The 23,800-nt window shown below is 48.9% G+C and overlaps 1 protein-coding gene across 3 annotated transcripts in view; it reads left to right on the top strand.

The window, feature by feature from the left end:
- The window catches only part of LOC140426775 (dihydropyrimidinase-related protein 3-like), a 281,060-nt gene that overhangs the window by 184,653 nt on the left and 72,607 nt on the right, over nt 1–23,800 (top strand). For all 3 annotated transcript variants that reach the window (XM_072511931.1, XM_072511930.1, XM_072511932.1), the window contains exons 8-11: nt 11,441–11,561; nt 11,670–11,826; nt 15,027–15,168; nt 16,435–16,605. In XM_072511931.1, coding sequence (XP_072368032.1) covers nt 11,441–11,561; nt 11,670–11,826; nt 15,027–15,168; nt 16,435–16,605 — 591 coding nt within the window. The remainder of the gene's footprint in view (nt 1–11,440; nt 11,562–11,669; nt 11,827–15,026; nt 15,169–16,434; nt 16,606–23,800) is intronic.

Below are 23,800 nucleotides of genomic sequence, written 5' to 3'. Positions count from 1 at the left end.
CGTGCATCCCATCAATCGCGCCCTGGACCATGGGGAACCCGGCCACGGCAGAGAAGCCCACGGCCTGGGCATCTTGGCTGGCCCGGTCCACAGGGAAGCGGATGTAGCGGTGCGCCATGGCATATAGGGCATCTGTCATTGCCCGGATGCACCGGTGCACCGATGTCTGCGATATGCCGGACAGGTCCCCACCTGGTGCCTGGAATGACCCCGTGGCATAAAAGTTCAGGGCCACCATAACCTTGACGGACACGGGGAGAGGGTGTGTCCCCCCAGTGCCACGCAGTGCCAGGTGTGCCAGCAGGTGGCAGATGTGTGCCACGGTTTCCCGGCTCATCCGGAGTCTCCTGCATTCCCGGTCCGTGAGGTCCTGGTACGACAAGCGGGGCCGGTACACATGGGGCCTCCTCCGGTGCCTCCGTTGCCGTGGCGCCGCGACGTCCTCCCCCTCCTCGTGTTCCTCTTCCACTATGTGCTCCCTCTGCTCCTCCTCCTCGTCCTGTCGGGCGGGTGTCCCTCCAGCCTGGGCGGCTGCCCCTGCCCCTCTGTGGCATGCTCCTCTGCGGCAGCCTGCGCCACCTCTCTGGCACGCTCCTCCTCTAGGGCAACATGGAGAATAGCGGCTGCCGCCACGGCGGCCAACATCCTGGCTGATCAGAAAACATGACGGCCTGCGGGGGGGGGGGGGGGGGGGGGGGGGGGCGGATACGACGACATGTCATCATTGCCCGTATCCCCCCTCTCTCCAGCCAGGTGGCATGGGCAGCATGGGCGCGACTGTTGGAGGTTGGCACCTGGCCAGGCGGACAAAGTCCCTTGCCCTCGCACCCCATCCCCGGCACGATTGACGCCCCGCCGACATTTCACCCTTCGGAGAATTCGGGGGGCGGGATTTACGCCGCCCCCCAGCGATTTTCCGACCCGGCGGTGGGTCGGAGAATCCCGCCCCAGATTGATAGGAGAGTAGTAGTACTTGGAGGTTAAAATATAAACACTGATAAAAGCCTGGAGTTCTCAAATGGATCATCTGTCAGGAATGTTCTGCCAGAACCATGGATGCTATCATGCATCATATGATGTGCATGTAAAAGTAGCAGTGAAGGTTTATGAAGGCACTGGTAGCTAGCCGCCTATATGCCAAACACAGGGGCGTCACTCTGCTGCAAGCTGTGAAGGTCTGGTTGGAGTTGCTGTCTGGCTCAGCAACGAAGCAACCCTCTCCCACCTTGAACCTGTTCCAATTCCCTTCCAGCCGGAAGGAAACTCAGTTCTGCAGTCATGAACTCCAAGATGATCCTCAGCTCGCTTCTGGTTTGGGTACACTGCCGGGAATAAGCGAATATGTTTCGTCGGATTTGAGGGTGGATTTGCGTGAGCATTGAACACAGATTAAAATGTTTGGGAAGAGGACTAACCAAACACATGCCTTGCCTCAAGAAATTAGAGCACTCCCAATATAACTACATGAACTGGGTATCTTCAGCATGGCAAGCCAACCTTCACAGGGTAAATAAAGTTGGCATGAGAGGTGGCATTGAGTGAGAGTGAGGTATTTCTTAATTGCAGATAATACGCTGCACAGGCCAATTGAAATGATAGGCTTTGTTCACATAGTTCAATCAACAATAGAATCCTCAGGGCATCGAGAATCTAACTAACTGCACTGACCGAATATTCCTTAAATTTTGAACCATAGGAAGGGCGGCACGGTGGCGCAGTTGTTAGCACTGCTGCCTCACAGCGCCGAGTACCCGGGTTCGATCCCGGGTCACTGTCCATGTGGAGTTTACAAATTCTCCCCGTGTCTGCATGGGTCTCACCCCCTCAACCCAAAGGTATGCAGGATAGGTGGATTGGCCATGCTAAGTTGGCCCTTAATTGGAATTTTAAAAAAAATTGAACCACAGGAAACATAGAATTTCACTGATGAGGGACCAAGGAAACCTACCTTAGTTGTTTTTTATTCTCATTCTGGATGTTTGTGGAGTATTACAATATGTTCTGAAGTTCGCAGTCTCAGCAGCCTGTTTGACACGCACCCCTTTCACAAGCTGCTGACCCCTTATTATCACCATCATGGCGACCAATTAATTCCTCTTCCATGACATCACCCACCGCAGCCTAAGTACCAGTCCACTGACTGCTGAAACACTCATCTATGCCTTTCTTACCTAAAGAATACACTATTTCAGTGATCTTCTTGTTGCCTCCTTGCTCTGTAGACTTCAGTTCACGCAACTCTCTGCCACCTGTATTTCATTTAATTTGTTTCCTATCTTAAAGTGTTGGCCTTTCATGGCCTTTGACACACTGAGGTGAATTCTTGCACAGTTTTTCTTGAACTGGTCAAAAGTTAACCTGGTCTGAATGTAGACCCTTCTTTGCATGCAACGAGTTCCATATTCATTTTGTGTACTTGCATACAAATATATAACTTAGGAGCAGGAGGAGGCTACTTGGCCCCTTGAACCTGGTCTGCCATTCAATGAGGTCATGGCTGATCTGATATAATGGCTGATCTTATTGTAACTTCAACTCCACATGCCTACCTACACTCACCCCCCCCCCCCTCCAAATAACCACGCTCCCAGATCCCTGTATACAGAGTGCCAGAAAACCAGGAGAGAAAACTTGGCTGTGCAACTGGAGAGCTACAAGCCAGTTTTCCCGCTAAAACTGACACTGACAAATTATCGGTAGGTTTTGTCCCAAGAATTGAGCACAAAACAAACTCAAGACTGGCACTGCAGTGTAGCACTGAGGTAATGCTGCATTGTCAGAGGTTCCTTTGTTCAGAAGAGACATTAAACCTGTGTTAATACCAGGTATTGCGGTACCAGAGAGAGGAATGATCATTGGCTAGACCGCGGGGTCTACCATTGGGCAATGTACATAGCCCCGCCCTGAGAGCCGGGGTATAAGAACCAATGCCGTGCCAGCAGCCTTCACTTCTGTAACTTGGCTGCTGGGTACAGTTCTATCTGATTAAAGCTGAATCGATATGACTCCACGTGGACTCAAGCGTATTGATTGCGTATCAATTTAATCAGATAAGTACTTTGAAGGATGGATCTCTGCATCAAGCCGGCGTGCCTTAAGCTCAGCCCTCACGCAGAAAACTCTGCCGCAATTTTTAAGCATTGGCTGGCATGCTTCCAGAGCTACCTCGATATGGCTGCCGACACCCCCACGGAAAGGCAGAAAATACACCTCCTACGCTCGCGGGTCAGCCCGGCGATCTACCCCCTGATCGAAGGGGCGGCGAACTATGATAAAGCCATGGAACTGCTGGAAGGACACTACATTCGTCCACTTAATCAGGTCTACGCCTGTCACCTGCTGGCAACGAGACGGCAGAGCCCAGATGAGACGCTAGAAGATTTCTACAGGGCACTGATCGTGCTGGGCCAAAACTGCGGCTGCCCAGCGGTGATGGCGAACGAGCACTCCGAACTTTTAATTCGAGTCGCTTTCGTGGCAGGTATGATCTCCCCCGACATTCGCCGAAGGCTGCTCGAAATGGACACGCTGGGCCTCACCGAGGCCCGGGCCCTGGCAGGGCCCATGGACGTGGCGTACAAAAACGCCCTTGCATACGCCCCCGCGAGCACCGCGCCCCCATGGGCTGCGTGGCACCCCACCGCGGCAGCCCCCCAGACATACCCGCTTAACCCCCAGATTTACCCGCTAACTCCGCAGGCCTGCGCGGCAAGGCGCCCGGCTACCGCCGCCGGCCAACGCTGCTTCTTCTGCAGCCAGGCGAATCAACCGCGTGCGCGCTGCCCGGCCCGCACCATCACCTGCAAAGGGTGCGGCAAGAAAGGCCACTATGCCGCGGTCTGCCTCGCCCGCGCGGTGAACGCGGTATCCAATGACTACCCTCAGCCGTTCCTCCAGCCGCCCGCTGTGCAACCACAGCCGTTTTTTCAAGTCCCGACCGTCCCAGGCCCACCGGCGCACTCCCTTTTCGCAACCCCGCCCGCCCAACGCGCACCGCAGCCTTTGCCCCGCCAGGCAGCGTCGCAGCCGCAGCCATTCTTCCCCCCCGGCAACCATGCTGGAGGAGTGCGCGCAGCCATTTTGTCCCTTGCCGGTCCAATCGTCGGGGTCTCCGTCCCCGAACTCCATGGGCGATCCCTGGCCGGCGCCATCTTGGATGGGGCCTCAAGCCCCCAGCACGGCTGGCTACGCGCTGCCGGACCAAAACTCCTTGCTGCAGCTGGCCTCCGCCACGCTGGAGCAGCGTGTGCCGCCAGTTTGCTCCTCCCCGCCGCCATCTTCGGAGTCCCCGGACTCCACGTGCGATCCATGGCCGGCGCCATCTTGGATGGGGCCTCAAGCCCACAGCGCGGCTGGCTACGCGCTACCCGACCAAAACCCTTTGTTGCAGCTGGCCTCCGCCTCGCGGGAGCAGAGTGCGCCACCATTTTGTTCCTCCCCGCCGCCATCTTCGGAGTCCCCGGACTCCATGTGCGATCCATGGACGGCGCCTTCTTGGGTGGGGCCTCAAGCCCCCAACACGGCTGACGATGCGCTGCCCGATCTTCACGCCTTGCTGCAGCTGGCCTCCATTACCCTGGACCAGAGTCGGCCCCGAACGCTAGCAAAGGCCACCACGACGATCGGCATCAACGGCCACGTGACGTCATGCCTCATCGACTCCGGGAGCACGGAGAGCTTCGTCCACCCTGACATGGTAAGGCGCTGTTCTCTGGTCACCTATCCCACCCAACAAAGGATCTCCCTGGCCTCCGGGTCACACGCGGCGCAGATAAAAGGGTTCTGCCTCGCGAACCTCACCGTCCAAGGCAGGGAATTCCACAATTTCCGCCTATACGTGCTGCCGCACCGCTGCGCAGCCACCCTTCTGGGACTGGATTTCCAGTGCCACCTACAAAGCCTTACTTTTAAATTTGGCGGCCCTATAACCCCCCTTACTGTTTGCGGCCTCGCGACCCTTGAGGTCGACCCGCCTTCCCTGTTTGCGAAACTCACCCCGGATTGCAAACCCGTCGCCACCAGGAGCAGACGGTACAGCGCCCAGGACCGGACCTTCATCAGGTCCGAGGTCCAAAGGCTGCTTAAGGAAGGGGTCATCGAAGCGAGCAACAGCCCCTGGAGGGCTCAAGTAGTGGTTGTAAAGTCCGGGGAGAAGCATAGGATGGTCATCGACTATAGCCAGACCATCAACCGGTTTACGCAACTGGACGCGTACCCCCTCCTCCGTATTGCCGACCTGGTAAACAGGATCGCGCAATACAAGGTCTTCTCCACGGTGGATCTCAAGTCTGCCTACCACCAGCTACCCCTCCGTAATAGCGACCACCAGTACACTGCCTTCGAAGCAGATGGGCGCTCTACCACTTTCTAAGGGTTCCCTTCGGTGTCACAAACGGGGTCTCGGTTTTCCAGCGTGAGATGGACCGAATGGTTGACCAGTACGGCTTACACGCAACGTTCCCGTATCTTGACAACGTCACCATCTGCCGCCATGACAAGCAGGACCACGACACCAACCTCCGTAAATTTCTCCAGACCGCGCACCTCCTGAATCTGACCTACAATAAGGATAAGTGCGTGTTTAGCACTGATCGTCTAGCCATCCGAGGCTACGTAGTGCGAAATGGAGTCATAGGCCCCGACCCCGAACGCATGCGCCCCCTCATGGAGTTCCCCCTCCCTCACTACCCCAAGGCCCTAAAGCGCTGCCTCGGCTTCTTTAGCTACTATGCACAATGGTTCCCTAATTACGCCGACAAGGCTCGACTGGCATCAGTTTTGGGACAGGGGGGACCTATACCGTTGGGATGGTCTCCACCTGAACCGAGCTGGGACCAGTGTTCTGGCGAAAAGAGTAAATAGGGTGGTCAATAGGACTTTAAACTAAAGATTGGGGGAGAAGGGAAAGTCAGGGAACCAAGGGGTGAAGTAATCAGTGGGAAGCGTAGCTGCTTAGGAATACAAAAAAGCACGAAAAGACAAAACTCAGGAGAGGTTACGATAGTCCCCACCCCACAAAATATGACACAGTGTATGGAAAGGCGCAGTAAACAAAGGTCCACCACACTAAGAAAACAAAAAGGGACGGTCAATAGAGAATTAAAGGTGCTATATTTAAATGCGCGCAGTGTACGGAACAAGGTAGATGAGCTTGTGGCCCAGATTGTGACTGGCAGGTATGATGTGGTAGGCATCACAGAGACATGGTTGCAGGGGGTTCAGGACTGGCATTTAAACATCCAGGGATTCACAACCTATCGAAAAGACAGAGAGGTGGGCAGAGGGGGCGGGGTTGCCTTGTTAATTAGGAATGAAATTAAATCAATAGCACTAAACGACGTAGGGTCAGATGATGTGGAATCTGTGTGGGTAGAGTTGAGGAACCACAAAGGCAAAAAAACCATAATGGGAGTTATGTACAGGCCTCCTAACAGTGGTCAGGACCGGGGGCACAAAATACACCACGATATAGAAAGTGCATGTCAGAAAGGCAAGGTCACAGTGATCATGGGGGACTTCACTATGCAGGTGGACTGGGTAAATAATGCTGCCAGTGGACCCAAGGAAAGGGAATTCATTGAATGTTTACAGGAGGGCTTTTTGGAACAGCTTGTGATGGAGCCCACGAGGGAACAGGCCATTCTGGACTTAGTGTTATGTAATGAGCCAGACTTGATTAAAGATCTTAAAGTAAGGGAGCACTTAGGAAGCAGTGATCATAATATGGTAGAATTCAATCTCCAATTTGAAAGAAAGAAGGTAGAATCAGATGTAAAGGTATTACAGTTAAATAAAGGTAACTACAGGGGCATGAGGGAGGAACTGACGAAAATCGACTGGGAGCAGAGCCTAGTGGGAAAGACAGTAGAACAGCAATGGCAGGAGTTTCTGGGAGTAATTGAGGACACAGTACAGAGGTTCATCCCAAAGAAAAGAAAGGTTATCAGAGGGGGGATTAGGCAGCCATGGCTGACAAAGGAAGTTAGGGAATGCATCAAAGCAAAAGAGAAAGCCTACAATGTGGCAAAGAGTAGTGGGAAGTCAGAAGATTGGGAAGGCTACAAAAACAAACAAAGAGAGAAATAAGGAAAGAGAGGATCAAATATGAAGGTAGGCTAGCCAGTAACATTAGGAATGATAGTAAAAGTTTCTTTAAATACATTAAAAACAAACGGGAGGCAAAAGTTGACATTGGGCCGCTCCAAAATGACGCTGATAATTTTGTGATGGGAGACGAGGAAATAGCTGAGGAACTAAATAAGTACTTTGCGTCAGTCTTCACAGTAGAAGACATGAGTAATATCCCAACAATTCCGGAGAGTCAGGGGGCAGAGTTGAATATGGTAGCCATCACAAAGGAGAAAGTGCTAGAGAAACTAAGAGGTCTAAAAATTGATAAATCTCTGGGCCCAGATGGGCTACATCCTAGAGTTCTAAAGGAGATAGCTGAAGAAATAGTGGAGGCGTTAGTTATGATCTTTCAAAAGTCACTGGAGTCAGGGAAAGTCCCAGAGGATTGGAAAATCGCTGTTGTAACCCCCCTGTTCAAGAAGGGAACAAGGAAAAAGATGGAAAATTATAGGCCAATTAGCCTAACCTCGGTTGTTGGCAAGATTCTCGAATCCATTGTTAAGGATGAGATTTCTAAATTCTTGGAAGTGCAGGGTCGGATTAGGACAAGTCAGCATGGATTTAGTAAGGGGAGGTCGTGCCTGACAAACCTGTTAGAGTTCTTTGAAGAGATAACAAATAGGTTAGACCAAGGAGAGCCAATGGATGTTATCTATCTTGACTTCCAAAAGGCCTTTGATAAGGTGCCTCACGGGAGACTGCTGAGTAAAATAAGGGCCCATGGTATTCGAGGCAAGGTACTAACATGGATTGACGATTGGCTGTCAGGCAGAAGGCAGAGAGTTGGGATAAAAGGTTCTTTTTCGGAATGGCAACCGGTGACGAGTGGTGTCCCGCAGGGTTCAGTGTTGGGGCCACAGCTGTTCTCTTTATATATTAACGATCTAGATGACGGGACTGGGGGCATTCTGGCTAAGTTTGCCGATGATACAAAGATAGGTGGAGGGGCAGGTAGTATGGAGGAGGTGGGGAGGCTGCAGAAAGATTTAGACAGTTTAGGAGAGTGGTCCAAGAAATGGCTGATGAAATTCAACGTGGGCAAGTGTGAGGTCTTGCACTTTGGAAAAAAGAATAGAGGCATGGACTATTTTCTAAACGGTGACAAAATTCATAATGCTGAAGTGCAAAGGGACTTGGGAGTCCTAGTCCAGGATTCTCTAAAGGTAAACTTGCAGGTTGAGTCCGTAATTAAGAAAGCAAATGCAATGTTGTCATTCATCTCAAGAGGCTTGGAATATAAAAGCAGGGATGTACTTCTGAAGCTTTATAAAGCATTAGTTAGGCCCCATTTAGAATATTGTGAGCAATTTTGGGCCCCACACCTCAGGAAGGACATACTGGAACGGGTCCAGCGGAGATTCACACGGATGATCCCAGGAATGGTAGGCCTAACATACGATGAACGTCTGAGGATCCTGGGATTATATTCATTGGAGTTTAGGAGGTTGAGGGGAGATCTAATAGAAACTTACAAGATAATGAATGGCTTAGATAGGGTGGATGTAGGGAAGTTGTTTCCATTAGCAGGGGAGACTAGGACCCGGGGGCACAGCCTTAGAATAAAAGGGAGTCACTTTAGAACAGAGATGAGGAGAAATTTCTTCAGCCAAAGAGTGGTGGGTCTGTGGAATTCATTGCCACAGAGGGCGGTGGAAGCCGGGACGTTGAGTGTCTTTGAGACAGAAGTTGATAAATTCTTGATTTCTCGAGGAATTAAGGGCTATGGAGAGAGAGCGGGTAAATGGAGTTGAAATCAGCCATGATTGAATGGTGGAGTGGACTTGATGGGCCGAATGGCCTTGCTTCCGCTCCTATGTCTTATGGACCCCTAATCCAATCCACAACCTTCCCCCTGTTGACGGAGGCCCGCCATGCTTTCTGCCGCATCAAAGCGGACATCGCAAAAGCCACGATGCGCGCCATTGACGAGTCCCTCCCCTTCCAGGTCGAGAGCGACGTGTCTGACGTAGCTCTGGCCACCACCCTCAACCAAGCGGGCAGGCCCGTGGCTTTCTTCTCCCGCACTCTCCATGCCTCCGAAATTCGCCACTCCTCGGTTGAAAAGGAGGCCCAGGCCATAGTGGAAGCTGTGCGGCACTGGAGGCATTACCTGGCCGGCAGGAGATTTACTCTCCTCACGGACCAACGGTCGGTGGCCTTCATGTTCGATAATGCACAGCGGGGCAAGATTAAGAACGACAAGATCTTGCGGTGGAGGATCAAACTCTCCACCTTCAATTACGAAATCTTGTATCGTCCCGGGAAGCTGAACGAGCCTCCTGATGCCCTATCCCGCAGCACTTGTGCCACCGCACAAGTAGACCGCCTCCGAGCCCTCCACGAGGACCTCTGCCACCCGGGAGTCACCCGGTTCTTCCATTTTGTCAAGTCCCGGAACCTGCCCTACTCCATGGAGGAGGTCAGGACTGTCACCAGGGACTGCCGAATCTGCGCGGAGTACAAACCGCACGTCTACCGACCAGAGAGGGCGCATCTGATAAAGGCTTCCCGTCACTTTGAACGCCTCAGCATGGACTTCAAAGGCCCACTCCCCTCCACCAACCGCAACACGTATTTCCTGAACGTGATTGATGAGTACTCCCAGTTCCCATTCGCCATCCCCTGCCCGGACATGAGCACAACCACCGTCATCAAGGCACTCCAAACTATTTTTACACTGTTCAGTTTCCCCGCATACATCCACAGTGATAGGGGGTCCTCCTTTATGAGCGACGAGCTGCGCCAGTTCCTGCTTAGCAAAGGCATCGCCTTGAGCAGGACGACCAGCTATAACCCCCGTGGAAACGGGCAGGTAGAAAGGGAGAACGGAACGGTCTGGAAGACCGTCCTGCTGGCCCTTCGGTCCAGGAATCTCCCAGTCTCCCGCTGGCAAGAAGTCCTCCCAGTGGCCCTTCACTCCATTCGGTCACTGCTATGTACTACCACGAACCAGACACCTCATGAACGTCTCCTTGTTTTCCCCAGGAAGTCCTCCTCGGGGACCTTGCACCCAACCTGACTAGCAACACCCGGAACCGTCCTGCTGCGGAAACATGCGAGGGCGCACAAGTCGGACCCGCTGGTTGAAAGGGTCCACCTGCTGCATGCCAACCCCCAGTACGCCTACGTAGCGTTCCCTGACGGACGCCAAGATACGGTCTCCCCCCGGGACCTGGCGCCCGCCGGAGCCCCACGCACGCCCGAGCCACTGCCCCCCCCCACCGTACCTGACCGGAGGGTCAGTACTGCCGCCAGAACCCCGACCCAGAGCCGAGCAGGCACCGACTCCCCCTACAGGCACCCCTTCCTTCTGCCCTTACAGCGCCGCCTAGGGGTGACTAAACTGCCTGGGAGGAAGACACCACGTTCCCGGAGTCACTCACCAGGATCGCCGCCGAAACTTAGACGCTCCAGTAGGACGACCAGGCCACCCGATCGTCTGATTGCAGCACCATGAAGAGAATTAACAACGCAAGAACTTTCTCCGCAACCCTCGATAGCATGGTACCTGCAATACCTGGTCCTACCATGAAAAGGCGACAGTAATACTGGCCATCACCCCGCTGGCTCTTTTTTAACAGGGGGTGAATGTGGTAATACCAGGTATTGCGGTACCAGAGAGAGGAATGACCATTGGCTAGACCGCGGGGTCTACCATTGGGCAATGTACATAGCCCCGCCTTGAGAGCCGGGGTATAAGAACCAATGCCATCCCAGCAGCCTTCACTTCTGTAACTTTGCTGCTGGGTACAGTTCTATGTGATTAAAGCTGAATTGATATGACTCCACGTGGACTCAAGCATATTGATCGCTCGGGTAATGTAGAAATTCCATTATACTTGCACTATCTCGAAGAAGAACAGAGGTGCTATCCGTGGTGTCCTACCCTGCACTTATCCCTTAAACAACATCACAAGAGCAGATTACCTGGTCATTTTCACATTGCTGTTTGCTCTGTGCAAATTAGCTGCTGCATATCCTGTGTTAGAACAATGAGCATTCTTCAAAAGTACTTTATTGGCTGTAAAGTGCTTTAAGATATCCAGTGTTCGTGAAAGGAGTGATATAAATGCATGTTTTTCTTTACCAGTCCTGATATGTCCTTATGCGGTTGTGTCTCAAATTTGGTCTGATAACCCTCCTGTGAAGTGAAACGTTTGTGCTATGTTTGTTTAATAGAGTGACTTGTCACTGTATGTATCTTCTACAGGAGAGTCACTCGGTTTGGCAGGAGTTGACAGGCTTTCACAAAATAGTTTTTCTGCGTGCCCGAGAGTTTGGTTTATAACATGTGTTATTTATTATTTAGCTGGAAGCAGAAGCTGTGTTCCGTGCTATCACAGTCGCTGGCCAGACCAACTGTCCTCTTTATGTCACAAAAGTAATGAGCAAGACTGCGGCAGACATCATAGCCCAAGCCAAGAAAAAAGGTGGGGCCCAGTGTTCTTTTCCTGTCTGTTTTGCTTGATGAATGTTTTAAGCCACTTGTGGAAAAATTTAAGGTTTAACGCCAAACCACTTATTTTCCTGGTTGCTAGGTAACGTTGTGTTTGGAGAGCCAATCAGTGCCAGTCTTGGCACAGACGGCACACACTATTGGAGCAAAAACTGGGCCAAGGCTGCAGCTTTCGTGACTTCCCCACCACTCAGCCCAGATCCCACGACCCCTGATCACCTGATTTCTCTCTTATCAAGGTAAAGCCAAATAGATTGGAACTCAAAAATATTTGAATGGCAGTGAACTTGTGGGGGAAGGGATGAAGAGAAAGAGTTTTTGATTGTAAATTAATGGAAAAAATATGGATCAGAATGGTAGAGTGCACAACTCCTAGTGCTGAGAGCTTCCAGTCTCCATGTGCCTTTGGATATTTATTCAGACTCCTGCTACCGTTTTGACATGTTGGGCTGAATTTTGCATTTTGGGACAGGACCCCAAAGTCAGGATCAAATGGGGTTCTGACTTCGCCATGGATCAGGAGCAGGCATCCCATTGTGATTTTGCCTCAATTGGCCAATTAGTAACCAGAGGATGTGCTTGTTGTCCATTTAAGGACAGCAGCTGGGCTCTTGGAACTGCAGAGCCAATAAGATGAAATGGCAGCTTGGAAGGAACTACAGCCTTACGTTACAGGTAAGGGAGAGTGAGGGTACATCGAATCTGAGGTGCCCTCTCAGCAAATTCAAAATCAAAGATGGCCGCAGCCACTGGGCCACCATTGTGGAGCCTTGCCCCCCTGTGCCCATGTATACAGGGAAAAAGCATCCTAGAGCGTTTGACATGAGACCACCTCTGCCAGTTCTGCCATGGGGAGACCACCTCCAGGCAGCTACTGGGTTCCTGACACCATGGGGTGTCCTGCAGGTTGCCTGAAAAATTTCAGTATGGTACAGGTAAATTAGCATGCTGCTGCTGGTGCAGCATCATGTGCCGTCTGCCTCCATTCCCCACCTCCCCTGCCATATTGTGATGAAAATCCTCCCCATTATGATGGAGCACTGCGATCAAGATATTCAGGTGCCCTATTTCAGCCTCCTCGCCTCATTAACATTGCCAAATGCGATCCAAGCTTCGAGTTCAAAGACTGGCACAAGCAGATACCCCAAGTTGAGAATTAGGTGATATCAAGCTTGGGTTTGTGGAAACTTCCCAGTCGTAGAAAGACGGAGGTAAAGAATTCAGGTTGCAGCAAAGGCTGGGTTTGAGTAGCAGATACAGAACGGAGAAAAGAATAGGTGAGATGACACATCTCCTCCCATTGAAGGTGAAGTGCCAAGTTTGAATCCGTTTCCACCGTGGAATCAAGGCCACAGGGACTGGCTGAAAGTTAATTTATTGCTTTTGTTTCATAAACTTTCCTCTCCCATTCCCTGCATTGGAATCAAATCTTGCGTTTTCCCTGCTAACGTTAGGAACAAATTCTCAATCCATGGAGGGGATTTGTCTGTCTAGGGTTTTGAATGTGTTACACAGAGGTGACTGCCCTGAGACACCACGTCAGAGCCTGTCTCTAGGCCTGAGTGGTGAACATCAGCCCGAAGCTCCACCCTTGGAGAATGCAAGATAACAGCACTGCAGGCAGGCCCCTCGAAACGATGGGCTGAAGAATCGCACAGCCCTTGGAATGGCCCTGTGTGTTCCTTCACATTATTAATGGCACATCCCACAGTGGAATTGCTACATTAAGGAAATAAGTCTTTGGCACAGAGCAGGCCATCTTCTTCCAATGAAATGACCTCTGAATCATTTTGCCCACAATGGAAATTCAACGCTAACTCTGCACTAATCGGCAAACCCTGCAGCCAGGCCACAGGATGCTGGGTGTCGGAAATGAGGAGAATAACACACTGGTATCATCGTTCACCGGTATTATTCTTAAAGCAGAGCAGGTTATGGGGAGATTTAGCAGCGCGATTAAAAATTGAGTCATTTTGATAGAGTTGATGGGGAGAGTTTGTTTTCACTGGCGAGGGTGGGGGGAAGGGTCCGTAACCAGAGGATAAATTGGTCAAGGAGGAATGTGAATATGTTGCAAAGTGAGTTATATTCTGGGATGCAGAATGTTAAGTAGTAGCCTTCAAAAGTGAATTGGATAATTACCTCAAAGGGAACATTTGCAGGACTGTGGAGCAAGGGCAGAACAGTGAGATTAATTGGACAGTTATTCCAAAATGCTAGCACGGAGAATAAGCCAAATGGCCTCCAGTTCTGTAATCACCTGGTCCTTCTCTTAATGCGGAGACTAAATGCAATACTTTCTATGTTAGAGACCTCTTCATTTGAACAGAAGGTTGATTCATCACGAGGACCTTCTGTGACAACCACAGAAAAAGTATGTTTTAATCGTGATTCCTGTCTTGCGTTCGGACCCTACTCAATTCCAAATCAGAGGCATAACTGAGCGATAGCTCATCAGTTTTCTGAAACCTGTTAATCTTATTGGACAGATTTATTGAAGTATGGAGCATTAATCTCAGCCACAGTCTCTCTCTCTCTCTCTCTCTCTCTCGGCTCATGTGTGCAGTTAATGAGACATTTTGTAAGTCTGGTGGCACACAAGCTCTCAGCTGCAATTCAGCAGGCATAACCTTGGCCTCTTTTGCTCTCTTCAGAAGGCTTTGGGGATTATGCTGAACTTAATCCTTTGATGTGTGTCCAGTGTATTAAAGTGAAAAGGATATTTTGGAGGATTTTTATACTTTTTTTGTTGTTCAGCTTTATACTCCCATGTGCTGAATGCCAGCACTGAAGGATGGACCCCTTACCAGTGTAGGTCTCAAGTCCTTGCACATTGATTGGCCTCTGTCTCTTTTCCATAAGAGCACTCTGAATGATTGGTGTGATTTATTTTATTTTCCTACATCTGGCATCCCATGGCTTTTTTGAGTTACATGGCTTTCTGGAGCCAATGTTTAATTCTAGGGACAATTAAGCTAATTGTATCCACACAGGATCTTTTACAGTCAATATAAACTTTTACTTAATCATTCAGAAATGGATTGAAACCCAGATCCAGCTCCTTCATTGCCTGTATTTTGTTAAAATAGGTTTTTGTTGCGGATAGAGCAATATTGGGACAAGGTTAGTGAAATTGTGCATTGTTGCCAATCGCAGTTAGCCCTTGTCCTGACCGACTTGAGTTAAATGTTCCTGCCTTTACTCCACCTCGGGCACATGCTGAACACTCAAAAGGTTTCAAAATGAATCTTGCTTTGCAATCTGCAAGCGGGAAAGGGAATTTTGCGAGTGGCGCTGAAACCTGTCCAGTCCCACATTAATCGTGGTTTTATTCTGTGGGAAGCTTGTATACCTATTGGCTTTTTATTTTTGGATCAACACTGAGTTGGAATGTGAATGTAGCTGTTCCCTTAAGTGACTGTGCCTAATCTTTGTCTAGCGGTGATTTGCAAGTGGCAGGAAGTGCTCACTGCACATTCAGCACAGCACAGAAAGCGATCGGAAAGGATGACTTCACTCAAATTCCCGAGGGGACGAATGGGGCAGAGGAGCGGATGTCCATCATCTGGGACAAGGCAGTGGTAGGTGGAATTGGTGCACTAACTCGTCTGTGGTGAGACCGTTGAGTTGGCCAGAGTGCCACTGGTTATCTATCCGTAAGCAGGACTCTTAAGTATGTGCACGCAAAAAATGGTGCCTGTTTTTAATCTATCCACTGGAATGCATCTGGAATTTAGGTCACATATCGCCATGTTACTGGCAGGCCCCTGCATTCACTTTGTGTCAGTGTGATGAAGGAGCGTTACAGTGCAGAAGAAAACCATTCTGCCCATCATGCCCTTGCCAGCTCTTTGAAAGGGCTCTCCTATTAATCCTAAAGCCCCCTGTAGCCCTGCACATTAGTTATTTTCCAGTAACGACACATCATATTCCCCTTTGAAGGTTGAATCTGTCCCCACCACTCTTTCAGGCATTGCATTCCACACCACAAACAACATAACACGTGAAAACAAATCTTTTTTTTTCTGGCTGTTCTTGCATCCCAACCTCCGGACATGAAAAGTCAGGACAGCACAAAAGAAAGTCAACCATCAGAGGTCAGTCAAACCATCATTGAAGAGGTGCTTGTGGAAGAGTCCATAAATAGGAACGCCTTAAGATCTTTACGGACACATTACATGAAGGAATTGAAGGCATCCTGAGTACAAGGGGATAGAATTTCGACTTGCTTCCCAGACACAAAGCTGGCACTACGCATCGGCTGCCCTTCAGAGGAGCTACTGATGCACAGCCAGCTTTAAATCCAGGAGGCAAGTTGAAAATCTACTCTAACTCTCTCGAGTTGTAGGTTGTGTGGTCTGGATTGTTTCCCTTCTCTTTCCCACACCATGCTCCCTGCCCCCCACCCGCTCCCATTCCTCATCACTATTGGTTCACTTTCGTAGCCATATATAGAAACCGTGTGAGGTAAGGGGGTAGGGGGGGGGAGTAACGGGGAATTAAAGCACATTAGAGTAGGAGTAGGCCATTCGGCTCCTCAAGCCTGTTCCGACATTCAATTAGACCATGACTAATTTACCATTTTTACATATGAGATTTGCATTATATCCCCACTCTTCCCCTTCCCCCCCCGCCCCCATAACCACCCCCATCCCTGCTCCTGTACATCCAGAAAACACACCTTAGACTAAAAGTCTTGGGCTTGAGGGTGTATAAGTTCAGGAACCGGAAAATCACTTTTCCTCTGAATTGTTTGATGTGTTCAAAAGGAACATTGCCCTTCCCCAGTCATCCCCGGCCCTCGGAGAGAAGCTGAATGAGAATGTCAACATTTTCTGTCTCGACAGGCAACCGGAAAAATGGACGAGAACATGTTTGTGGCCGTAACGAGCACCAACGCGGCCAAAATCTTCAACCTGTACCCCCGGAAAGGCCGGGTGGCTGTGGGCTCCGACAGTGACCTGGTTATCTGGGATCCAGACGCGGTGAAGACTGTGTCCGCCAAAACCCACCAATCGGTAAGTGTCAAACCTTTGCATGGAATTTTCAGCCTCCGGAACAAGGTCATTCAGCTCACCTAGTGTGCAGCTATTTATGCTCCGCACGAATCTGCCGTGCTCTTCATACGAAATGCGTGTAAAAATACAAACTCAATGGAGCAAAAATAGGCCACCTGTCTGCTTTTTGTAGAAGAAGCTCATTTCATTCGTGCAACTTTAGAGTTTTTTAATTTTTGCAGCACTGAAAAAGGTTCTTCGGCCCATCATGGCTGTGCTGTCGATCAAACACCAATCTATTCGAATCCCATTTTCCAGCACTTGGTCCGTAGCCTTGCATGCTCATTTCCAGTGCTCATCTCAATGCTTCTTAAATGTTGTGAGGGTTCCTGCTTCTACCGCCCTTTCAAAACTGTTTCATTTAAAGAAAATAAATAGGTCTGGAGATCAAAGGATAGGAACAGCAATACTGACTGTGGAGCTGTCAGATTATTGCAAAATAAAAACGGAACTTGATCATGAGTATTCTTTCGAGAAGAAAACCTACTATCCTGGCCTGTGTGGCTCTAGACTCACACCAACGTTGTCGTTCTTTAAGTTTCCTCTTAAAAGTACCCAACAGGCTGCTCAGTTCAAGAATGACCAACACCTCCCAGGACAATCTGGGATGGGCAACGAATACTGCCCTTGATAGTTACGCCCACATCCTTAGGATGAATTAAACAAAATAAATAGCTGGCTCTCACTCTGTACCAAGGCTATTACATGAGGAATGGTCCAGGGTGGTGGCAGGATCTCTGGACTCAATATCCCAGCAACGAGGCAACCACCTCCGAGAGGAGAGACTGGTGGACAAAGCAGAATATTGCACTGGAAATAAGAGTTCAAGGGAAAATCTCCCTGACTGTAGTTGCATATGTCAGTCATGACATGAAATATGAGTTCCAATCGGGAATTTGCGGACAGTTCTCGTAACTACCAGGAACCAACCAAAATATTTTGCTTTACGCGAGATAAAGGTTGGTGTCTGTGAAAGGACGGGTTACTGATATGCTACCTGCCATCAATTGTTGCTGTAAACAGGATGCGGATGTTTATACTGTTGTCTGCATGTTTGTTCACAAAAATCCCTCCACAGTTTATACATTTACCCTGCCAGAGCTTTGAAGATTCTCTGTTGGTATCAAGGTTCATTGTCCAATTGTAACCTATTACTAAATAGGCATGGAAAGGCTCGTTAGAAAGTATACCATGCACAGTGTATGTGTACCGGGCATTCAAATCAAATATTGCCGTTAGAAAATTCAGAAGTTGTGAGCTGTGGAGGGAAACTACAATAGTTTTTTCTTTGTTTCAGTGTTACTTTTAACTGCATCTGCTACCAAGTGTCTTGAAGCTCTAATGGCTCAAACCACACTTGGAGCAACGTTTTAGTTCATTACTCAGGTGTGACAATGATTGGGAGGGGGTGAGGGAGACAGGGGATAGGGTGGGTGAGAGGGTATGTCAATTGGTAGAGTGGGGAGAGGGATAACGGTGGGTGGGGCAGGGGAAGGGGATGACAGGGTGGGTGGTTGGGGGTAGTTAATGGGTGAGGGAGGAATCGGTGGGTGGGGTGGGTGTCGATGGGTGGGATAGGTGTCGGTGGGTGGGGGGTGTGTGACTGGGTGGGATAGGTGTCGGTGGGTGGGGGGAATGTGACAGTGGGTGGGATAGGTGTTGGTGGGTGGAGGGTGAGTGACAATGGGTGGAGTAGGTGTAGGTGGGTGGGGGGGGGGGGGAGTGACAGTGGATGAGGCTGGGGTTAAGAAGAGGGTGACAAAAGGGTTGGGGAGGGGGCGGTGTCCAGTTAAATTGGGGTGTTTCATTTGTATGATGAATGCCAATTACATTGATTCACAGATAGGTTTTAACTTGACCTCAAGGCGAAAGATGTGAGTAAGAAAGACATTTGGACGAGTGGTTTTGCGTCTCATGAGCTATGAGCTCACATCAAAAGTTGTGGAAATGTGGCTTTAATGTTTCCTTTATTGGGGACCCCATCAAAGAATTAAACCTTTCCCTGAATGACACTTAAATGTTTATCCTCAGCGAAACTATCCACACTATTAACAACCCTCTACTTGTTTCTTTTCATCAGATTTTCTTCTTCAGCTATCTAGAAGGCATTCTGGGTTTCATTATTCATTGCCTCCCTTATGTTTTGAATATTAATGCATTTTATTGTTTTAATGAATTTTCCTCATTCCCTCCTGACTTCAGTTTCCTGAGCTTGAAACAGTTGCATTTTTTTTTTTTTTTTGGATTTTGTCCTGTAATCCTCTTCCTCCCTCCCCATCCCATTTGAGTTTCCTCTCCTTTTGGGCACAAGCAGATCATCACTCCATCACTGAACTGCCTGCTCATCGGTATTGAACCATAACAGGGGATAATTCTTGGCCTGGGGAGCTCACAGCTGAACCCCAATTTTGTCCTTGTGTGCATTGTCCTGCGGAGATCCTAGAGTTAGACCCAGGAGTCTTGTTTGATAGCTCGCACCTGAAGCCAGGGTATATCAAGAAGCACCTATCTATCAAGACCTTGGGATTCGTTAACTAGGTTCAAACTGGGATTGAGTTTGGGAAAGAGGAGGAGAGGAGTCTTTCTCATCTGTATAAGGACTTGCAGCTTATTTATTAACCCCGTCATTGTTGGGCAGGCCAGGGGACGCACTTCAATATAGGCCCTTACAAAAATACAAATCAGGGAGTTAGGTCATGTAGTCCTATGGGCCTGTTCCATCACTCAGTTAAGTCATGATTAATTTGCACTTTTTCCTGCTTTGGCACCATATCTCTTGATGTCCTTCCCTAACAAAAAGCTTTCGATCTCAGTCTCAAAATCACCAGTGACCCCCCAGTATAACCACAGCCCTTCAGAGGAAAAGTTTCCACTACCCTTTGTTTGGAAACAGTACTTTCTGATTTCACTTCAGAATAGACTTACCGAGCTTCCCACGTCTAATGATGCATGAGTCAGTCAAAGCATGTGCTTACGTTTGCTTCTGTAATCCGCTTTTCCTGGAACAGGCCGCCAGAGCCAAAGCTTGAGGAGGACCACTCTGCATCAAACATGGCTGACTAGGAGACTCCACTGCCCAGACCCTCTGCTAAAGGTCTATTGGAAGAACTTAGTGGTTGAACACGTCTTCTGTGGCAGTGAAGTCCTGGAGTGGGTCTTATACCCAGAGCTTCTGGCTCAGAGGTGATAACACAACTCACTGTACCACAAGGCCTCCCACCCAGTACTTAATGGCCTGGCTCTAATTTTAAGATTATATTCCATTGTTCTGGATTGCCATAGCAGAGGAAATTATTGAAATTATTTCTCTGTCCTGAGTCTATTAAATCCTAACATTTCTCAGCACCTCGATCAGGTCAAGAGCACAAGAAATAGGAGTGGGAGTTGACCATTCAGCCCATCGAGCCTGCTCTGCCATTCAATATGATCATGGCTGATCCTGGGCTTCAACTCCAATTTCCCACCTGCTCCCCCTATCCATTAATTCCCTGAGAGGCCAAACATCTGTCTATCACAACCTTAAATATATTCAACAATGGAATATCTGTGATCCCCTGGAGTAGGGAATTCCAGCGATTCACAAACCTTTGAGAGAAGTAATTTCTCTTCATTTCAGTCCTAAATGATTGGTCGCTTATCCTGAGACGGTGTGTTTTAGAGTTTCCGACCAATGGGAACAATCTCCCAGCATCCACTTTATCAAGCCCCTTCAGGATTTTGTAGGTTTCAATGAGATCACCCCTGATTCTTCTAAACTCCAGAGAATATAGACCCAGTTTACTCAGCGTCACATTATAGGCCATCCCCTTCATTCCAGGGACCTGGATCTTCATTGCACTGACTCCAATATGAGTATATCCTTTCTTGAATGTGGAGACCCAAAATTGCACAGTATTCCAGATGCAGTCTCATCAATACCTTGTACAACTGTAGCAAGACTTATTTATTCTTGTACTCCAATCTTCTTGCAATAAATGTCAACATGCCCTTTGCCTTGCTAATTAGTTGCCACACCTGCATGCTAAAGTTCTGCTACCCTTGCACAAACACACCAAAATCTCTTTGAACTTCAACACTTACAGGTTTTGCACCTTTTAAACAACATTTTGTTCTTCAATTCTTATGACCAAAATGAATAACTTCACACTTCCCGACATTATACTCCGTCTGCCAACTTGTTTGCCCACTCACTTAATCTGTCTAAATCCCTTTGCAGTCTCTTTGTACCCTCCTCACAGCTTTCCTTCTCATTTAGCTTGGTATCATCAGCAAAATTTTATACATTTCTCTGTCTCTTCATCTAAGTCACCCGCAACCTATTTTACTTGAGGAAATACGAGCCAAAACTATGCAGCCTCTATGCAGAATTTAACCCTCTGAGCCCCGAGTTTAAGTTTAAATTAATGGCAATTGCCATTTGTACTTAAGAAATCGAGCGATAACACCTTTTCATATGCATATCTGAATAAGTGGGCCTTTTTCTATGCACATGCACTAACATCAATGGCAGCCATCTCACTGATGCACTCATTCAGTTACTGAGGAAAAACACCACAAGGTTGCCTTGATTTTCTCCATTGACTGACTTCACACATCCAGCTGGATGGGGGTGTGAAGACTAGTCTGTGTTTCCTGGTGAACTTCCCCCGCGAATTATTAGCGCATTTCCTCAGATGGCCATGTCCACTAGTCGCTGACTATCTTCTCAGAAACCTAATGGCCCGCATCTACCAAGTGCAGCTAGTTCAAAGCGTTTGGCAGTTTATTCTCTCATTGACCTGTCAGACTCCTGTTCAATCAAATAATATTTATGTCTCTTAAAAGCTGCCCGATATCCGGGTTAGTTGGCAAATTGGGACAATACCTTGATTTCTTTTTCTTTATTCGTCCTTGGGATGTGAAGATTGCCGGCAATGGTCAGAATTTATTGGCCATCCCTAATACAACTGAATAGTTTGCTGGGCCATTTCATTTTTGATAGACTGTTCATATTTGAAGCATCATTTTCATTGTAACATTCTTGCTGGGCACAGATATGGGTCACAGAATCAAGGCAGATAGATGTTACGGGGATAGGGTGGGGGAGTGAGCCTTGATGGAGTGGTCTGTCGGAGAGTCGGTGCAGACTCGATGAGCAAATGGCCTCCCACACTGTAGGGATTCTATGGATTAGAACTCTATGGATTAGATGGGGTTAAGAGACAGGCCAACCCTGATTTATTTGAATAGCAGGACTTGAGGGGCTGAATCGCCTGTTCTCCTGTCACCCATTCTGACCGGGTTGAATATCCCGGGGCTTGTTTAGCACACTGGGCTAAATCGCTGGCTTTGAAAGCAGACCAAGGCAGGCCAGCAGCACGGTTCAATTCCCGTACCAGCCTCCCCGAACAGGCGCCGGAATGTGGCGACTAGGGGTTTTCACAGTAACTTCATTTGAAGCCTACTTGTGACAATAAGCGGTTTTCATTTCATTTCATTTCATTTTTCATATCTCCCTTCCTCACAAGCTCCTAAAATGATTCAGGGAACTGCATGACTCAACCCAGATCCTATTGGAAGTGAGTCCATTCCCTGCATTATAACAGCAGCATTTGACTGGCTGTAAAAACTTTGGATGCTCTGAGGTTGTGAAAGCATTGCACAAATGTGAGTGTTTCCGTTATGCAGAATCACTTGTAGATGGGCACAGTTCATCCCTTGGTGATGCTGAGCTGTCGGCCTCGCTCAAATGTCATTGGCAGTCCATTGTGGGTGCTATTGCATTGATGTAATTGGAGGTGGTCTGTTCAGATTAGGGTCAAGTAATATGGTTGGGGCCCAAATTAAGGGATGCTTGTGGCACTGTACAGACTGCATTCTGAGAAGAGCACGTCCTAATGCCAAGCATCAACATCCCTTCCTCTCGCTGAGCAGATGTTGAGGATCACAGTGTAAATACAACTGACAAAAAGGCCGTTCACCTTATCCAAGATCATCACTTATAAAGAAACCTATTGGATTTGCACACGAGACAATTTTAGTTTCTATTGACTTCAATGGGGATGGAGATTAGACCCAAGTGTAAAACCATCTTTACATTGTGTTACCCATTGTGTAACACAGCTGGGCAATGCCTGCAGAATGAATGCCCACTTTGCTTTCCAACAGGAGTCTCCAAATACACCTCAACTTGTTCAAGGATTGATTAAGGTGGATGGGGACCACCATAAAACTGAGTAAAACTGGGAAGCAGTGCATGGACAACAAATGATGTGCGAGAAGGCTCAATGCAAGCATTATTTGAGAAGAATCAAGGAAAATGTCCAACAAGATAAATTTGCAAATACAAATACCCAATCTGATGGATGAAAGTACAAAGGAGAGAAATAAGAGCAGGCCAGTCATTTAGTTCTGACATTCTAGCAGATCTGGGATGTAACTGATCCTGTTGGAGCGGGCCTATAGCGGGAAAGGACAGCATCCCATTTCTGGCATCGGATCAACTTTCCCCAACTTGGTCAGAGCTGGAAAGCCCACCTGCTGGTGGCAGGGTGTCGGTTCGGCTCCATAATGAGTCACTTAAAGAGAATTGGCCCTGAGCCCACTGGCATTGAAAGGTAGCTCAAGGATTTAACAGTAATCGCATGGGTCTCCAATGTCCCCTGAAGACTGGCAGCAAGTCTTGTCAGGTTTTCCAGCAGCCTACCAGGGTGGGAGGGGAAGTGAGGACAGGTCCCTTATTTACAGGCACTTGAGGGACTCTATATTGGGAAGTGGGGGGGAGGGGAGGTCTTCCCTGACCTTGCATCTGACACTTCTCCCGCTCACCAGCGACGACATCTTTACAACCCCCATCCAACCCAACTCACCTGCCTCCAGTAATGATTGTCAGTGAGCATTATTAGCAACAGCCACCTCTCCTAGTGACACTGCCGGCTAAGTAGAGCTATTTGGCTGGCAGCATTTCCATCCTCGGAGTCCTGATCACGTGGGAGACCCAACGCTGCCCAATTAAGTGTTTGTTTGCATTTAAATAGTGCTGGGCCTCCCGTACTGAAGCGGTAAGGGACTGCCACTAGTTGCTCAACCAGTGGTTCGGGGGGAGGGTGCGGTGGGGAGAGGAACTCCATGCTGCTTTAACCGAACTCCACCCAATGTCTCTTTCTTCAGACTTTTA

Source organism: Scyliorhinus torazame, chromosome 7 (genome assembly GCF_047496885.1).
Source record: "Scyliorhinus torazame isolate Kashiwa2021f chromosome 7, sScyTor2.1, whole genome shotgun sequence".
In the NCBI taxonomy this organism is placed as follows: domain Eukaryota; kingdom Metazoa; phylum Chordata; class Chondrichthyes; order Carcharhiniformes; family Scyliorhinidae; genus Scyliorhinus; species Scyliorhinus torazame.
The sequence above is the reverse complement of the archived record's forward strand: the minus strand, read 5'-3'. Positions and strand labels throughout refer to the sequence as shown.